Source organism: Diadema antillarum, unplaced genomic scaffold (genome assembly GCF_040938485.1).
Source record: "Diadema antillarum isolate AM-2024a unplaced genomic scaffold, OU_Dant_1.0 scf00000114, whole genome shotgun sequence".
Lineage (NCBI taxonomy): Eukaryota > Metazoa > Echinodermata > Echinoidea > Diadematoida > Diadematidae > Diadema > Diadema antillarum.
Window position 1 is genome coordinate 2,484,711 of NW_027271003.1, and position 16,538 is coordinate 2,501,248.

A 16,538-nucleotide genomic window follows, 5' to 3' on the forward strand; every position below is an offset into this window, starting at 1 on the left:
GTTGGTATATCCTGGACTTCTCCAAGGCCTTCGATCATGGAATTTTACTTTACAAATTGTCTCACTATGGAATACGGGTGAAGGCATTGGAGTACCTTTGAACGAGAACATTTCAAGTCTCGAATTCATTATCTGTCGCGTCCCACAAGGTAGCTTATTAGGACCTTTATTTTTCATCATTTATATCAACCCCAGGGTTCATCATTCATCCATCAATCAATTAATCTCTGAATTCATTATTCTATAATGAAATAACCATCATAATCCTTGTACGGCTGTGTGCAGACATCAGCTATCAGAGGCATTTTCAATTCCGTCTTCCGTTTCCTTGTTCAGCGTGTGTAATAGGCACTTTCTGTTTTCCTTCTTTCCTTAATTTCTTTCCTTCCATTCTGTCAAGTCATGCCATGCTGTTGTTGTGTGTCTCCTATTTTGTTCCGTCTTGTCTTAGATTATGATGTGCTAAGTATTCGCAAATAAGTATTTCATAAGATTTTCCTTTGAGTGGTTCACAATATACAAGCTTGCTTTAGTGGACCTCTCGGTTCTTTTTGTTTTCTCAACTGAAACATAACTTTGATTTTTTTTTTTGCCAGTATGCATGCATATATTGCTTGCATCATTTATCCTTACAGCAAGTCGAATGTATGCGTTTATTCCTGATTTATTTTGGGTTGTGTTCTGTTGGAAAAAAAAGAATGAAAATAAATGAATCGAATTGAATTGAATTGAATTAAATTGAATTGAATCATTAGCTTTTCCGGAGAGTTTCATTCAAATTCGTTTGTAGCTTTTTGAGTTATCTTACAAACAGAACACACCGAACAAATTATGATTCAACAATCTTTTGGCGAAGGTAATATAATGAGATGCAGATTATGAATTAGAGTAAAAGATGAGTATGTAGTACTTCACTTTTACACACTAAATCTATGATATAATTACCCCCGTTAAAGGACAAGTTCACCTTCATAAACATAAGGATTGAGAGAATGCAACAATATTAGTAGAACACATCGGGGAAAGTTTGAGGGAAATTGGACAATCGATGCAAAAGTTATGAATTTTTAAAATTTTTGTGTTGGAACCGCTGGATGAGGAGACTACTACAGCTTGTGAGTCATATGCGTACAACAGTATAAAGAAAATGTAAAGAAAATTCAACATATTTTCACTTTTTGCGCATAATAAAAGAGCACTTGACTTGCCTCTTTCTAAAGGCAGGGGGAATAATATTACCCATAACATTTGTCGGTAACGAGTCGGGGAAATGTGTACTTTTTTCAAAAGATGACATTTTGTGAAATTCTCTTTATATTTTCCTTATATTGTTGTACGCTTGTGACATCTAAGTTATTCACACACTGCAGTAGTCTTCTCATCCAGCGGTTACTGCACAAAAACTTCAAAAATTCATAACTTTTGAACGGATTGTCCGATTTTCCTCAAACTTTCAATGATGTGTTCTACTAATATTGCTACATTCTCTCAATCCTTATGTTTATGAAGGTGAACTTGTCCTTTAAGGAAGAAGATTGTGTAATCAATTGTGGTTTGTCTTTCTGCAAAATAACTCAAATAGTTGTGAACAGATTTGAATGAATACTGCAGGAAAAGTTGGTGATGACACGAGGAACAAATGACTAAATTTTGGATGTGCTCCAGGAATGTTTATGTATTTTTAAAGGATTTTCGATCTTATGGTATATAAGGTCAATTAACTTGGCAGTTTAAAGGGACTGTACAGTACTGGTTGAGGTAGGGATTCATGTTTTGAACATTCCTAAGTGAGATAATGAAAAGCCTTTCATGAAATATGCAAGAGCATGTAATTTTAAGAAGGATTCAACGTTTATTTGATAAAAATTGGTTTTCAAATGGCTGAGATATCAAAAAAGTGCTAATAATAAAAGGCGACATGCCCCAACTTTATTAGTATCTCTTTGTTTCACTTTGTTTTTGGATATCTCAGCCACTTCCAAACCGATTTTCATCGAATAAACTTTTGATACCCCTTAAAACTACATGCTCTTTGACATCTCATAGAGTGGTTTCTGAATATCTCACAAAACGTTAAAAGCTAAATCTTCACCTCGACCAGAACTGTACACACCCTTTAATCTGCGAGTCCTATAAAGCGCGTGATTTGCTCAGGCGTAGCTGATGTCATAATCAAAAGGCTAATAAAATATGAATTAGGACATTGTATACGTGTATGGATGGAAATAAGTTGCGGAGGTCTGCGTACTCAAAGTGCTTTTCTAGTTTTTATCATTTGTTGTACGCTACATATTTCCTTTTTAACAGCCAACCACGAAGTTGGGCCAAATAACGTGGACTTGGTGACACTTCACTTTTTCCAAAATTTGTTAATTATCATTATTCATATTACTGCTATCTATTTGGTATTTCAGACAATATACATGTGTACATGGGTAAACACAGAACACATTTGATTCAGTTTAACAAATACACAGAGACAATACGGAAATGAGAAAAACACAACTAAACAAACAATAAAAAACACAACCTAGATTGTGACATGGAAAACAGGGCTGCTAGGGGCAAGAAAAGGTTAACCTAATAGCCATGACCCGCAGGTATTCTACCCCACATCCCATTAAAATAATGTGCCAAAATCTGTACATAAAAATGATGAGGATAATATCTCATTTGTTTAGCAACTCCTGCTGCTCTAAGACATGAATAAAACTTGCATCGCAGGAATTATTCTAGTGCAAACGAACGAGTGCCTCTTCACTTTGCTGCCGCCAACGGCTGGATCCGTACAGTAAATCTGCTCCTGAAGAAAAATGCTGAAATCAACGTTGTCGACTTCTTACAGGTATTTTGAAATTTTCTTTTCATTTTTTTTAGGGGTGGAGGATGAAGCATTCGAATGGAGGATGGAATTCCTTGTAAATTGCTGAAAAACATAATTACTGCTTACTATCTTACATTGAGAAGGCAGGGAACAGGGGAAAAGACCAACTAAATTTGGAAAGAAATTGTCTCAAAAAAGAGTATGGAGGATTAATAAAAAAATCTATTGGCTTTGCTAATTGTCTTGTGAGACGATTGTATTGTCTTGCTTAATTTTCTTTCGTTCGAGGGTACGAATGAATGGGTATCGTTACACACTTTTTTTAATATTTGTGTTAGATTTTTCAGCACCATATTGTTCACCATTGAAACGGTGATGTAAAAACTGTTCCAGATATTGCATCTGATGGTTTTTAGTATGTGTAGGTAATTTTTAACACAAAATATTGTACCATGAAAAAAAATCGCAGTAAAGCCTAAAATATAAGAGATATAAGAGGTATCATTATTTTCTTAATAAACCATAACTGTAGACGGTTAGTTCTATAGGAACAGCTTTATCATTGCTGTTGTTCACATTTTCTATATTTATTTTAACAATGCTTAGCATTGATTATTCTGATTGGAAAAAAATAGTTGGATGTTTCTATCACAAGTCACAAGTCTTTAACTATCTTAAAGCACTAAAGCTGGGTTTTTGTTTTATCTGCAAATGGTAAATAATGCCTTAAAGGAAAATGAAATCAAGTGCTGACGTCAAAGCAATGATGTGATATGAAGTACAATATTTTCCATAGATGACACCTCTGCATCTCGCGTGCCAAAACGGTCAAACCGACATGGTAAAGCTCCTCGTCTACTACAAGCACGCCAACATTCTTCTCCGAGACGATCATGGTCTAAACTGCCTCGACCACGCCATCGACAACGGACATGAGTACGTGTAGAAAGCAAAAAAAAAAAAGGAATACATTTCAAATATCAATCAACCCACTCTGACCATCAAATAAGAGTCTTATGTGCCATTTTGTCAATAGTTAAGTCGATCTTGCGTTTACAAAGTACGTGTTACACGTCTTGTCCCAACATTTGATTTGCTGTGATTTGATTTGATTTGAATTTTATTCACAATTTGTGTTCACAAAACAAGAAACAAACATAACTGAGTTGCAATGACTGTTAATTGAGTATCTGAATATAAGAACAACCCAAGTCCATGGAAAACCATTTCGAGTAAACTTAAAAAAACTTCATATCTTTTTTATTTGTCCAATAATATTCTATTTAACTGTGATGGGAAGGCAACATTGTATATACAAATTAGAACATATAATTTGTTATGACAATTAACAATTACATTAATTGTGGAGAAGCCATTTTGAGTGATGGACTTGGGTTGTTCTTTGAATGATATGGTCTTGGGTCGTTCTTTGAATCATATACGTGTACATGATATTCTGCTATAGAGATGAGAGAAGGATGAGAGAGGGCGCTATAATATGAATGTAAGAATAACCCAAGTCCTTCATTCTTACATTCATATAAGATTTAATTCATTCATTTCTGGCACTTCCGGGGGTAATTAGCCTAGGACTTATCATTTATACCCAAGATGAGTCCATGCATGAGCTACAATTTCCCATGTCAAACTGAATTTGGCCAAAAATTGGACTTGGGTCGTTCTTATATTCAGGTCTTCAATTATAATCTATATATAATATTTTGTCCATTTTTTTTCTAACAAAAAAATCGAAACAATTATACTAGTAACATCATTCATTTGCAACAAATGGTTGTAGCCTTAAGAACCAAAGTTGACGAGCCTAAATCAAAAGCACAGCTTGTATTACTTATAGGCCATCGAACAATCTCTCAATGGTGAGACACATATTGCAATGAACAGAGTATACCGGAATGGTATTTGTGTTATATAAACACGGAATGGCATTTCTTCTTCTTATGAAAGGAACTTTAAGATTATGTCAGATGTTTTCATTACGTGGATGCCCTCCAAAAAGCAGAAAACGTGTTCCTTAAAACTTCAACAATGAGTAGCAGTTTCTGTTACACGTGTTATCCTTCCTCTGTATGAAGAAAATAAATGTCAATTGACTTGTCTGGCTTCAAGCTGTCACAGCATCGTTAATATCATTATCAGAATGATTTCTATTATTACTATCATTGTCATTATATTTTGTTATTATTAACATCATTGAATCTTTATTCTTAATTTCTTTATTATGATCATGTATCAGAGACGTCGCCGAACTTCTCGTTAGCCATAAGAAATGGTTGTGGGTGATGTCCGTCTGGAGTTTAGACGAGGAGACGGGAAAAAGGACAACGCCAATGAGAAAGCTCATCAAGAATATGCCAGGTATAGCATCTTCTTACCTCTAACTTTCTCGGCTTCTTCTGGGTAATTGGCAGATGTGGTATACATGTATGCGAGTAGTGTTCTACCTCGGAGTGCCTTACCAGAGGGTGCTCCTATCACCTTAAAGGGGATGGCTAGTAACTGATCAGTGGGAATCAGTGGGAATGCTGTGGGGGATGATTTTTCCAATTCTTGTGGGATTCATTTAAGAGTACATTACTATATCTGTTGTTGTGTGAAAATTGTTTGCTTCAGAATGGTTTCATATTCAAATAATGTGCAGTTTAATGTTTCCAGGTTAGCATGCCTGCACAGTGATGGGGCATTAAAACAGCACATTACTTAAATATGAGACCGTTCTGAAGCAAATAAATTCCACACAACAATAGAATCCCATAAGAACTGGAACAATCATCCCCCAGCATTCCCACTGATTCCCACTGATCAGTTACTAGCCATCCCCTTTAAGTGTCAAGATTCTGCTCGCTACCTTTCGCATTGACGATCGATTGATAATGGAATATTCATCAAACCAAGTGTGTGATAACAGAAAGCTTAGTCGAGCTTTGAGATGAGACATGTCAAAATACCTTGCTTGTTTGTTTGTTTGTTTACTTTTTGGTGATTTGTTTGCTTGGAAATCTCTTTAAAAAACGAAACAGAAGTAGCCGAGCAAGTGATGGACCGTTGCGTTCAGCACGATCCCAAGGTGCGACCGATCGATCCCGTTTACTGGGTAGAGTTTTACTACGCGCTGCTGGAGGACACGTTCTCCATGTGGGAGGGGCAAAACAATTCTGACGGTGAGAAATACCAGTGTTGTCAAGCTTCACTTTTAACCTAATGGATGCTTTGATATTTGAGGTTGGCTTTCCATTTTGCAAAGACTTTCAAATTCCACAAATTCACCTTTTATCCACTATTTGCAAACGAAGCTATTTTTTTTTATCGTGTGCGTGTAATAAAGAGTGATGGTTCTCCGAATCTTAATGATTTTCTTTTTTTTTTGCATAAAGGAATCATATACACCTTGTAGTTTTGTTTTAAATTTGAGATTCAGATTTTAGCTTTTCGCGAGATGATTAGTTAGCACTTATGAAAATAATGTTAAAGAGCATAATAGTTCTACGAGGAATTCAAAGTTCATTTGATGAAAATCGGTTTTGAAATTACATTTTCTAAAATATACAAAAACAAAGTAAAACAAAATAGTCCGAATAAAAGATGCCTCCCATCTTTTATTATGACCTCTTTTTTTTTCTTATCGTTTCGTTTGTCATTACCTATCAATTACTGCTCAAGAGTGGAATGTATTCTACCAAGTAGGCTTTTTAGCAATCAAATGGCAGTTCCATACATTTCCGACAAGTTTTTTCGTCAATACAATTCAGTTTCAGTTTATCTATATGCATTTCCTGAAACTATGTTTTGTTTCATCGTAAAAAAAAGCTGCACTGATTTCGCTTGTATAAGCAAGTGTCATACCGTACTTTTACTTTTGTTGGAATGAAATAGAATGGAATGAAATAAATGATATGAAATGAGTGAAATGAAATGAGTATTGATTTTAAGCATTATCGGTTTCCAAACAGTCCAGCTTGATTTGACAATCGTTCTGTATGGAAAGCAAGATGTAACGCATGTTAATAAATAGGCCTACTACAATAATAATAATAATAATAATTGTTTTGGATATAAACTCTAAATTTTATTGTCCAAGAATGGAAATTCATTTTGCCCAATTGATCGTGGGCCCGGCAGCCACTGAGCAGCGCCAGATCGACGTTGCTCTAACCTTTTCAACTGTTGAACGGCAAACAAGGCAGCAGCAACTCCCATCTTTTAACGTCTTTTGGTATGACGCGGCCGGGGTTTGAACCCACGACCTCCCGATTGTGAGGGCAGCCGCTCTACTCACTGAGCCAACACATCGGTACGGACGTATACCAAAATTTAATGCAACAGAAGTTGTTGAGTGTGTGTGTATAATTATTATAATGAAATTACTACAATTTGTGTAATCTTAAAGTGGTATCATATTAAATCAAATCAAAGCAACTCAAACTAAATCAAATCAACTATGGAATTTCTATTTCACTGGACGAAGTTTGCGAAGTTGATGGAGGACAGAGAGAACAGCAGGAAGAAGAGGGAGCAGGCCAACGCGACGACGGCAACGACGGCGACGACGCACGTGAACAAGCGGAGACATCGTTTACACCCAGATCAAACGGCAACGTGACTTCTTGCAATTCGGATGACAACTCTGTCTTTAATGACGAGGAGTTGACACCAAAATCAGAGGAATATGACTCCGAAGAGCATCTGAAGGTAGACGCGGATCCTTATGATAAAAAGATGAGCTCCAAGGACATTGCACTCAATCATCCTCTCAATATCATGGTAAGATATCAAACTAGTCTAAGTTTTGGGTCATGATACAAACAGAATGACAATAGAGCAAGCATGGCAAGTGGAGTACCTACGCCAAGTCTCTTAGAATGCAAACCATTATAATGAACTACATCTATATTGCGTGACTCACAGACACGCAAATACACACAGACAGACACACACATATTATACACAGAGTAAAAATACACATTGAACCTTCAACTGAATGTCATGCATGTTTATCCAGTTTAGTTCTGTACAATTCACCCCCGCTTACGTTACTTGAGATCAGCTTTCAGTTTTTTGAGATCGGTGCAGAAGTTCTACTCGATTTAGTTCAGTTCAATTTATCTATACCCATCTCATTCAATTAAGTCCAATCACTTAACACAAAAATTTTATTTAATAGAAATGGTTAACATCTTCCCCATATTATGTAGTATTCTGTTATGTCTTTGAAGGAGATTCTAATCGATAGTCATCTTAACCCGTTGAGGACGAGTCCTGAGTATACTCGAGCATTTGTCTATATATGGGAAATGCGTGTTGTAGCAAAATCAGCCCGTCCTCAGCGGGCTAACACAAAGCAAACATTTTGATTCATTCTAAAATCGATGTCAAATCTGCTTACAAAGTGTTTCAGGACTTTGGTTGTGTATTAATGATAAACGTGTTAAGTCGGTTAAAGAAGTTTAAGATATCCCGTCGCAGGTCTCCGCCCAGCGGACCGATCTCCTTGCCCACCCCCTGGTGGCCAGCCTCCTCAATCACAAGTGGAACAAAGTGGGACGATATTTTTTCTGGGTCTCTCTGGTCTCCTACCTCCTCTTCGTTGCCATGCTCACCTCCTACGTCCTCGTCATCCCGCCAAGCTACTATGTGCGCTTCGCAAACGCCACCGATGGTGTGACGTGGTTTGCAAACGGCGAGGATCGCTGGGTTGGAGAATTCCGCGAGGCCACGCTCTTCTTTTTCGGTCGTATTGGCAACTGGATCATATTTCTACTTGCTGTCATCAATATCATTCGTGAAGTAAGTTTGTGAAAAGAACCATAATATTCTCCTGTATTTTTTTTTTTTACTCACACAAAAATGAGACTTGGGTCTAGGGCAATTACCCCGTGGGCAATTACCCCAGACCCTTCCCCTGGCCCTAATCCTAATCCTAACCCTAAACCTACCCCTAACCCTAATCTTTCCTCCAACCTTACCACTAACCAGTATTTAATCGAGGGGTAATTGCCCTCTAAAGGGCTTTTTACACTTGTGTTTCTTAACCCCGGACTTTCTCTGACCCAGGACTATCGTTAGTCCCGTACAAATTTTTTCAGCTTTTTACACTCGCCAATTAGTCCCGTACTATCTCTTGTCCGGGGCTAAGGAGAAAACTGACCTTTTTACACTCGTATTTCTTAGCCCCGGACTTTCCAAACCACATGAATATTCATAATTACGCTGTGTACTGTACACGTACACGCGCGCACCGGCAGCACTTGATTACCCCGTTTCTGATTGGTCAGTGAGGGTCGGACTTCGTCTCCGTCGCTTAGCCCAGGATTATATTTTCGTTCTGTTTACACTCACTTGCTTGGCACCACAATTGCGGTGCTAGCACCGCAATTGCGGTGCTAACCCCTGCTATTTTGCAGGGCCAGATAGTACCGTACTATCGGTGGGGCTAGCCCACTTTGGCAAAAACGAGTGTAAACAGAAAGTGGGCTAAGGATAGTCCCGTACCAACGGTGGGGCTAAGGCCCCCCCCCCCCCCCCCTTAGCCCCACCGTTGGTCCGGGGCTAAGCAAAATTTTACAAGTGTAAAAAGCCCTTAAGGGTAATTGCCCAGATACGGATACTTTTACCTAATGCTGCAATTACCGTGCATATATTTAGGCTCCCGTGTGGTACAGCTGTATTACGACATTTCAATACATTGTATCTTATTTGAAATGGAGAATTCATTTGTGGCGTCACAGCTGCACAGAAACCTGCAATTGAAAGTGGAGATACTGTAATGCCGTAAAGAAAAAAGAACGCATCCACGGTGGTATCAGGTTGCCGAGGAAACAAAAACTCATCGCCAAAGCGCGAAGGCCTACTGAGAAATCATATTATGCTTTGGACGTGATCGTTCGCCTTGTAAGCTGTTTTTGCCTCACTATATAGAGCTGTACTACACCAAATGAGCATGATGTTTCTACTTATCAGTTGTACATTATGCCGAGATTTCTTGCAGAATTAGAATATGAAAGTTTGGTTTTGTATGCAGCTTCGACAACTGTTATCATGAATTTTCGTTATCTTCTTAGCTTAATACATTGTCTTAAGTCATCTATGGGGATTTGTTGAGACAAATTTTAGTAGGCCTGCCTCCCATTTCTTTTTCAAATGATTTTAAAATGCAATTGAAGCTTAGATTATCTATCATGTCGATAATGGGAAAAATGTTTCGACCGTCATTTGCCATTTTATTTACAATTAAATTTGTTTAAAATCGAAGCGTGTTTCACATTTTTCTTCTCTATCATTGAACAGGTTGTCCAGTTGTACTTTCAACGCAGATCTTATTTCTGTTTTGGGAATCTGATAGAGTGGGTCCTCTACCTTCTGGCCATTCTACTCGTTCTTCCTCTGAGTGGGATTGAATATCACAACGGGATAAACATACGACTGGTAGGAAAGTTTTAAGCTACACATCTATTTATCAAAGATATATGTACATATGCACAATCAAACATGCATAATATTATCATTTTTATTTCAAAATAGCGACAGATAACTTTGTATCCGTGAGGCAAAAAAAAAACAACAACAACAACAACCCTTCCTGTCATGGCAGATCTTATAATTATGAATATCATAGTCATTTGGAGTGCAATCATTTTGGCTTTCGACGGGGCTTCATGTTCCTATTGATATGTCATTAGGAAAGTGCTTATGAGGTAGAGAATTGAGAAGTCATGTCTGAGTTTAGACGACGGCACGACGCAAACGCTGCAATTTACTTATCAAACACCGCGTATGGAAGGCAACCAAGCGTTGAAAACATGCCCAATTCCACACTTTGCTCAGCGGCTGCTAGGGTTAGGTATTGGGTTGAGCTATGGGATTGAGCTATGGGGTGACTGGCTGCATTCACCCCATAGCGATATGATATTGTGTCTTCTTTTATGCAAAATGACATTTTCACTTGGAGAAACTGCAGTTGTTCTCTTGTCCTGCGTTTAACTTTCAAATTTGACTTTGTTTCTGTTTGTCAAACCTGGGAGTGTTTCAAGAAGAATTTAAGTCGAACTTTTATAGGCATCATTTACCATTTGCAGATGAAACAAAAACCAAGCATTAGTGCTTTAAAATAGTTCTAAAATATGAGATTGGGATAGAAAAAACTACTGTAAAAATTTGAATCCGTACAATCAAAATAAGGTTTTGTTAAATAGACAAAATCTGAACAACAGTTATAAGAAAAATGTTGCCAGACCAAACCGTGTACAGTTTTGGTTGAATAAGAAAAATACTGAAATCTCCTTATATTTTAGACTTTATTGAAAAAAAAAGTTATATGGTAGGATGCTTTGTGATACAGCACACCTAAACATATGCATCTAATGTGATATCTTGAATACTTTATTAAATCACTGTTCCCAAAGGTAAACCGGACCTTTAATCTAAGATTAACTAAAAATTATGGCATGCTGTGCGTGTGTTCAATGTTGCTCAACTTTCTAATGAAAATGAAGATTTTGGAGACTTTTTCATGTAGCCGTTGATAATACAAAACAACACAACAGCAAAGAAATAATTCTGTAAACATTTTTGACGTGTTTGACTTTTGACAATTTGAAGTGGGTGGTGCTAGGCTTATAAACTTGAACAGTGAAACCAGTGGCATACAACAATTTGTGGTCAATCTTAAATTCTAAGTTCGACTCAAATTCCCCCTGACGCTACAGGCCTGGCAGTGGCAGTGTGGGGCGGTTGCCGTGTTCCTTGCTTGGATCAACCTCATTCTCTTCATGCGGCGGTTCTCGGTACTCGGAATCTACGTGATCATGTTCATAGGTGAGAAAAGAAAACTTGAGTATACTAATTCTGGGCGAAGGGAGAGAAATCGTGATTTATGATTATGATAAGAGATGTTGGGGTTCTCATCTGGATAGTGGTGTTATGAGTGTGATACTAGTATATCAAACAGTATAGTTACACCTTATCTTTCTGCCATATGAAGATGAAAAGGTGTATCAAGATTCAACTGTAGTCTCACATATCATAATAATGTTGTAGGCTAAAGGCTCCTCCTATGTATGAGCCAAAAGCTATCTACATAAATGTATTTTCACATAATATATACATTATACAATAAACATAGTGCAAAATATCTATGCCTATAAGTACATGTTTCACGCATACATTGCACGGTAAAAGTCCATTTCATGTTTTAAGATTTCTGTGTAAACCTACATGAAGAGTTTAACTTTTCTCTTCTGGGTGAAACATTTTGTTGGTGGGGGAAGGGCAAAAAAAGTAAATTAGTCACACTGAAGTAAGTAACTTTATGCGATCTTCTTTGACGATTTATTTATGAAGATTATAATTATTATTTACTGTGTTTTATTTTTTTTATATTCTTAAAAATCACTGGTTTCAATAGACTTATAATAGGAAGTGAGGAATTCAGAGTAACATTGATGATAGAATTCATCGGCCAAAGCCGCTCTGTTTTTATTTTAAATCCTCAGTGTACCTTGCTTTTAAATAACAGCAGAAGAAAAATAATTCCTTTTCAGACATTTTCCGGACCTTCATGAAGTTTGTCGTGGTGCTAATTCTCTTCGTCGTTGCTTTCGCCCTTGCTTTTTACACCCTTCTCATGAACCAGGTACAGTAACCATGGCAACGATTGCCAAATCACGTGGCACAGCACAATGATATGAGTAGAAAAATAGAGGGCACTTCTGATGCAGACTTGAATTCGGTAGCGTTTAAAATTTCAAGGATGTATAAGAACTATTATTGGTTTTATTTGCGCTCATGTGTGCTGAAGTTTTCGGCGTGTACGTCACATTTTCTGTGTTTTGTTTACTAACATTTATTTGACTTTTTGTGTTGTTTTGATAAGTTCCTGTCAATTATAGTATGGTATAAACAGATATTCGTACTTCGTATTCCCCCTATGTGATTTATCCTGGGACCTGCGGCTGAACAAGCTTACCTTTAGTAGGCCCCATCATAATTATTTCTCATACTCTGACCATAGCCCAACTCTTAACAGACTAGATATTCTGATGAAGTTTCAGCTAATTTATGCTTTGTATAATTTTGGTATTACGTAATTGTATTTCTGTTCTGTGCTAATTTTTGTGAAAAATTTGAACACAAATTAGAATTGAAATCAAAATATAATGAAAAATAATAGAAAACATCTCGAATAGATTCACAGCAGCTACCAGCCAGATTAAATGAAAAATGGAAAAAAGTGAATACTCCAGATAGGTAGTAGACTTAGAAATCTGACATCTGACATCTGGCATTTAGTTAGTAGTGATAACTGAGTAATATTTCTTGACAAGAAACATTGAGGTGTCATCGATGACAGGGCAAACAAATCAGTTGAAGACGAATGCCCAACCCGTCTACAAGTGCATGACCATAGGATTGTGATTTTGACACATGTTTGAGTGTCGCTGCCATGACTACGGAATCTTTTACATGTCATTGTGTAGCCGTCCTGGTCCTGCGACTTGATATGATATTATTCGATGATGATATATATTATTCGATGCGTACTCAGGATATGATTTTGGAACAAAACAAAACAAACCCAAGCAAACATCGCTGATTGCCAGCTACAAATAAGTCTTAAAATGGTTTTATGTGCTGATCAAATGTCATAATAACCGTAACAGCATGACCTTACATGTTCATCACGTAATCATTGAGTTTAGTTTTCGTTTGAGTTCACTACACGAAATATCTTTCTCACAGCCTCCGCATGCTCCCCTTCTCAGAACAAAATAAAACATACAATACATAATCATTTTTTCTCGCGGTGTAGCAACCATTCCACCGGATCGAGTATTCTTTCGTCAAGACCTTTGTCATGATGATTGGCGAGCTGGATTTCGGGAACATCTTTCACAGTCAGAACTACCTAAACACAGAAAACACGTTAGCGGATGGCGAAGAAGATTACTTCTTGACTGCGGTTTTCTACCAGAGCATTACCTACATCATTTTCACTCTCTTCCTCGTTGTCATGTCAATCCTCATCATGAATCTTCTGGTAAGTTTGGAAAGACTGAACTTGTTCCATGACAAAGACATTTTTTTCACTTGGCCCTGTAAAGTCCGACTGTAAAAAATGACGATTTAAACAGAGGTGCCAGTGTTTGCTTATTTGTTTCTCTTTGAACAATAATGGCATTGTCTTTTTGTTGTCGGATGTACCGAAGGTCTTCAGCAATAGCGCAGGGTTTGTTGTTGTTATTACTGTTTTCCAAAGTGTCTTACATTTGAAGAGCTCATTTGCAAAAGGGGCTAGATCCATTTTTGATGAAAATTGAGTTATTACCATCACTGCACAGAATTCCAGTTGAGTTAGCTACAGTGAAAATTTCGACTGCAGACAACTATTTGAATAGAAATTATTGCAAAATTAGATTTAGATTTTCCATACACTTGTGTACAAATTCTCACAAATAAACCTACTTTTCTCTTAAGTACTAAAAGTGGATCTAAACCCTTTTGCAAATAAACTCTTCATTTTATATTGCCCAATGCTCAGTAGTATCAATCTTATGCGCCTACGTTAAGAGAAGCAATCATGGGTCAAACGTTTTGTTCAAGAATACACGTAGATCTGCTTGGCAGGGATTCCAACCATTGATCTCTTAACTGATGCACTGGAGCATATACTTTCCCACTGGTCTGTCTAGAGATAAACAGGTAGACTGATAGACAGTGAAATAAATGCCAAAATGGATTGGCGGTTTGATCCAAACGTTCTGATCAAAAATAAGTCTGGTTTCCAGCTTCAATTTTTCCACCACCTGCCCACTGTCACGTACGTTTCAAGAAAACTGACACGATGTTGACGATAAAGCTAAACTAGTCATCACTACTTAGTTCAAAATATATTGTGGTCTTTCAGGTCGGTCTGGCGGTAGATGATATTCATGCCATCCAGGAGAAGGCCAAGTTACATCGTCTTGGGATGCAGGTATGTACTTAATATTCTGTCTTCAGTTGCTCGTCGGTAACGGATAACAATCAGCCCGTTGAGGGCGGACTGGTTCTGCTACAACATGCATTAATTGCTCAAACACCTGCCCGAGTATTCCCGGGACTCGTCTTCAATAGGTTAAGCAGCCGGACTGTGAATTTCACAAAACTGAGCAAAAGGGTGTATCTGGGTTGAATTTGTGGCTTTTATCAAACAATATCGTCCAATTTGAGGGTCATTGAGGTCGAAAATATAGTTGTTATGTTAACTATTAACTGAAATTATAAAATCAAAACACCTGTTATGGTTCCATCAACAGGTTGAATCAGTAATGGAAGTCCAGGCTCTTCCGTTCTACATTTGGCAGTCGGCTGTCATCCGGCGCAAACGTTTCGATGTGAATCGAGTGGGTCTCACCGGTGAGAAGGAAGTATTACGTCAGGCATCAAGGATCTGCATCAAGAATCAGGCGCAAGTGAGTCGAACTGCGCTAAACACTGTCCATATTATTGCTTTTTAATGGCTAATTTTGTGGATTTAGACACTATAAACTCCCATTTTGCTATTGAAATCATTACCAGTATTCATTATCTCATTTGATGTAAAACATTCAAAAACAAACAAATCTGTGCGTAGGTTCCTGGAGTCGTGTGCTATTAAACATGACATAACCACTCTGCAAATGTGCACTCTTATAATGGGGTGTTGCAAGAAAGTTGCGATCAATTGCAAATAATTGCTAATTTTGAAACAACCATTCTGATTGGCTCAGGGTCTGCCCTATTAAGAAGACATGCATGCAACAATGATTTTGATTGGCCAGTGACAGTCAGTTGCAAGTTGCAATTGATTGCAACTTTCTTGCAACACCCCATTAGTCTGCCAAAGCTGTCACATTATTTTGACTTAATTTGATGAAAATTCAAATGTTATGCCGTCTGGTCATATTCTAATCTTAAAAAAAAAACACTCAACTAATCGTCTTATGAAACCAATTTCGTTGATTGTTTTATTTCCTAATTTCAAAGGACAAGTGCTTTATTTGCCAACAGATATTATGACGTACATGGCAGTTATATACATTTTACAATAGGAACGAGCATGTAAATGTCAACACGTCATATTCACGCAGTAACTTGCATTTACATATCTCATATACTTTATTAACAATACAATAACATTGAGATATACCAAGAGTAGGCCTATTTATGGATTTTTTAATGAAAGTACAGGAATGAGTACCAAACAGTGATACATTATGATTGTGGGACTCTATGTTTAACCGTAACTTGAAAAACTAACATTTTCTTTTAGGGAGACTTCATGCATAAAACTAGTATCGCCGATCAGCTCCTCCCCGACATGAAGTATCGTCTGAAGCAGATCGATAGCAAAGTAGAAACCTTTGGCGGTACTGTGAACGACGAGCTGGCGAAGCAGTCTGACGAACTGGCCAAGCAAGCCGACAAGCAGGAAAAACAGTCCGGCGAATTGACAAAACAGTCCGACCAACTGACAAAGCAGGGTGACGAATTGGCAAAGCAGTCCGACGAACTTACAAAGCAGGCTGACGAGCTAGCGAAGCAGGCTGACGAACTGGTGAAGCAGGCTGAAAGAGACGCAGAGCTATCCCGCGAACAGAAGATTTTGAGTGATCGATTTGATCGGATAGAGAAGAAGATAGACGCATTGCTTAAACATGGTGGGGTAGAGTTGGACGAATGA

The 16,538-nt window shown here is 37.6% G+C and overlaps 1 protein-coding gene across 1 annotated transcript in view; it reads left to right on the forward strand.

The window, feature by feature from the left end:
- Nucleotides 1-16,538, forward strand: part of LOC139719730 (transient receptor potential cation channel subfamily A member 1 homolog) — a 40,813-nt gene extending 24,275 nt beyond the window's left edge. Inside the window, exons 11-23 of the mRNA XM_071631122.1 lie at nt 2,725-2,845; nt 3,621-3,760; nt 5,079-5,200; nt 5,863-6,003; nt 7,308-7,603; nt 8,306-8,626; nt 10,127-10,264; nt 11,545-11,653; nt 12,379-12,470; nt 13,647-13,874; nt 14,742-14,810; nt 15,133-15,288; nt 16,128-16,538. Of these exons, the coding sequence (XP_071487223.1) occupies nt 2,725-2,845; nt 3,621-3,760; nt 5,079-5,200; nt 5,863-6,003; nt 7,308-7,603; nt 8,306-8,626; nt 10,127-10,264; nt 11,545-11,653; nt 12,379-12,470; nt 13,647-13,874; nt 14,742-14,810; nt 15,133-15,288; nt 16,128-16,538 (2,344 nt within the window). The remainder of the gene's footprint in view (nt 1-2,724; nt 2,846-3,620; nt 3,761-5,078; nt 5,201-5,862; nt 6,004-7,307; nt 7,604-8,305; nt 8,627-10,126; nt 10,265-11,544; nt 11,654-12,378; nt 12,471-13,646; nt 13,875-14,741; nt 14,811-15,132; nt 15,289-16,127) is intronic.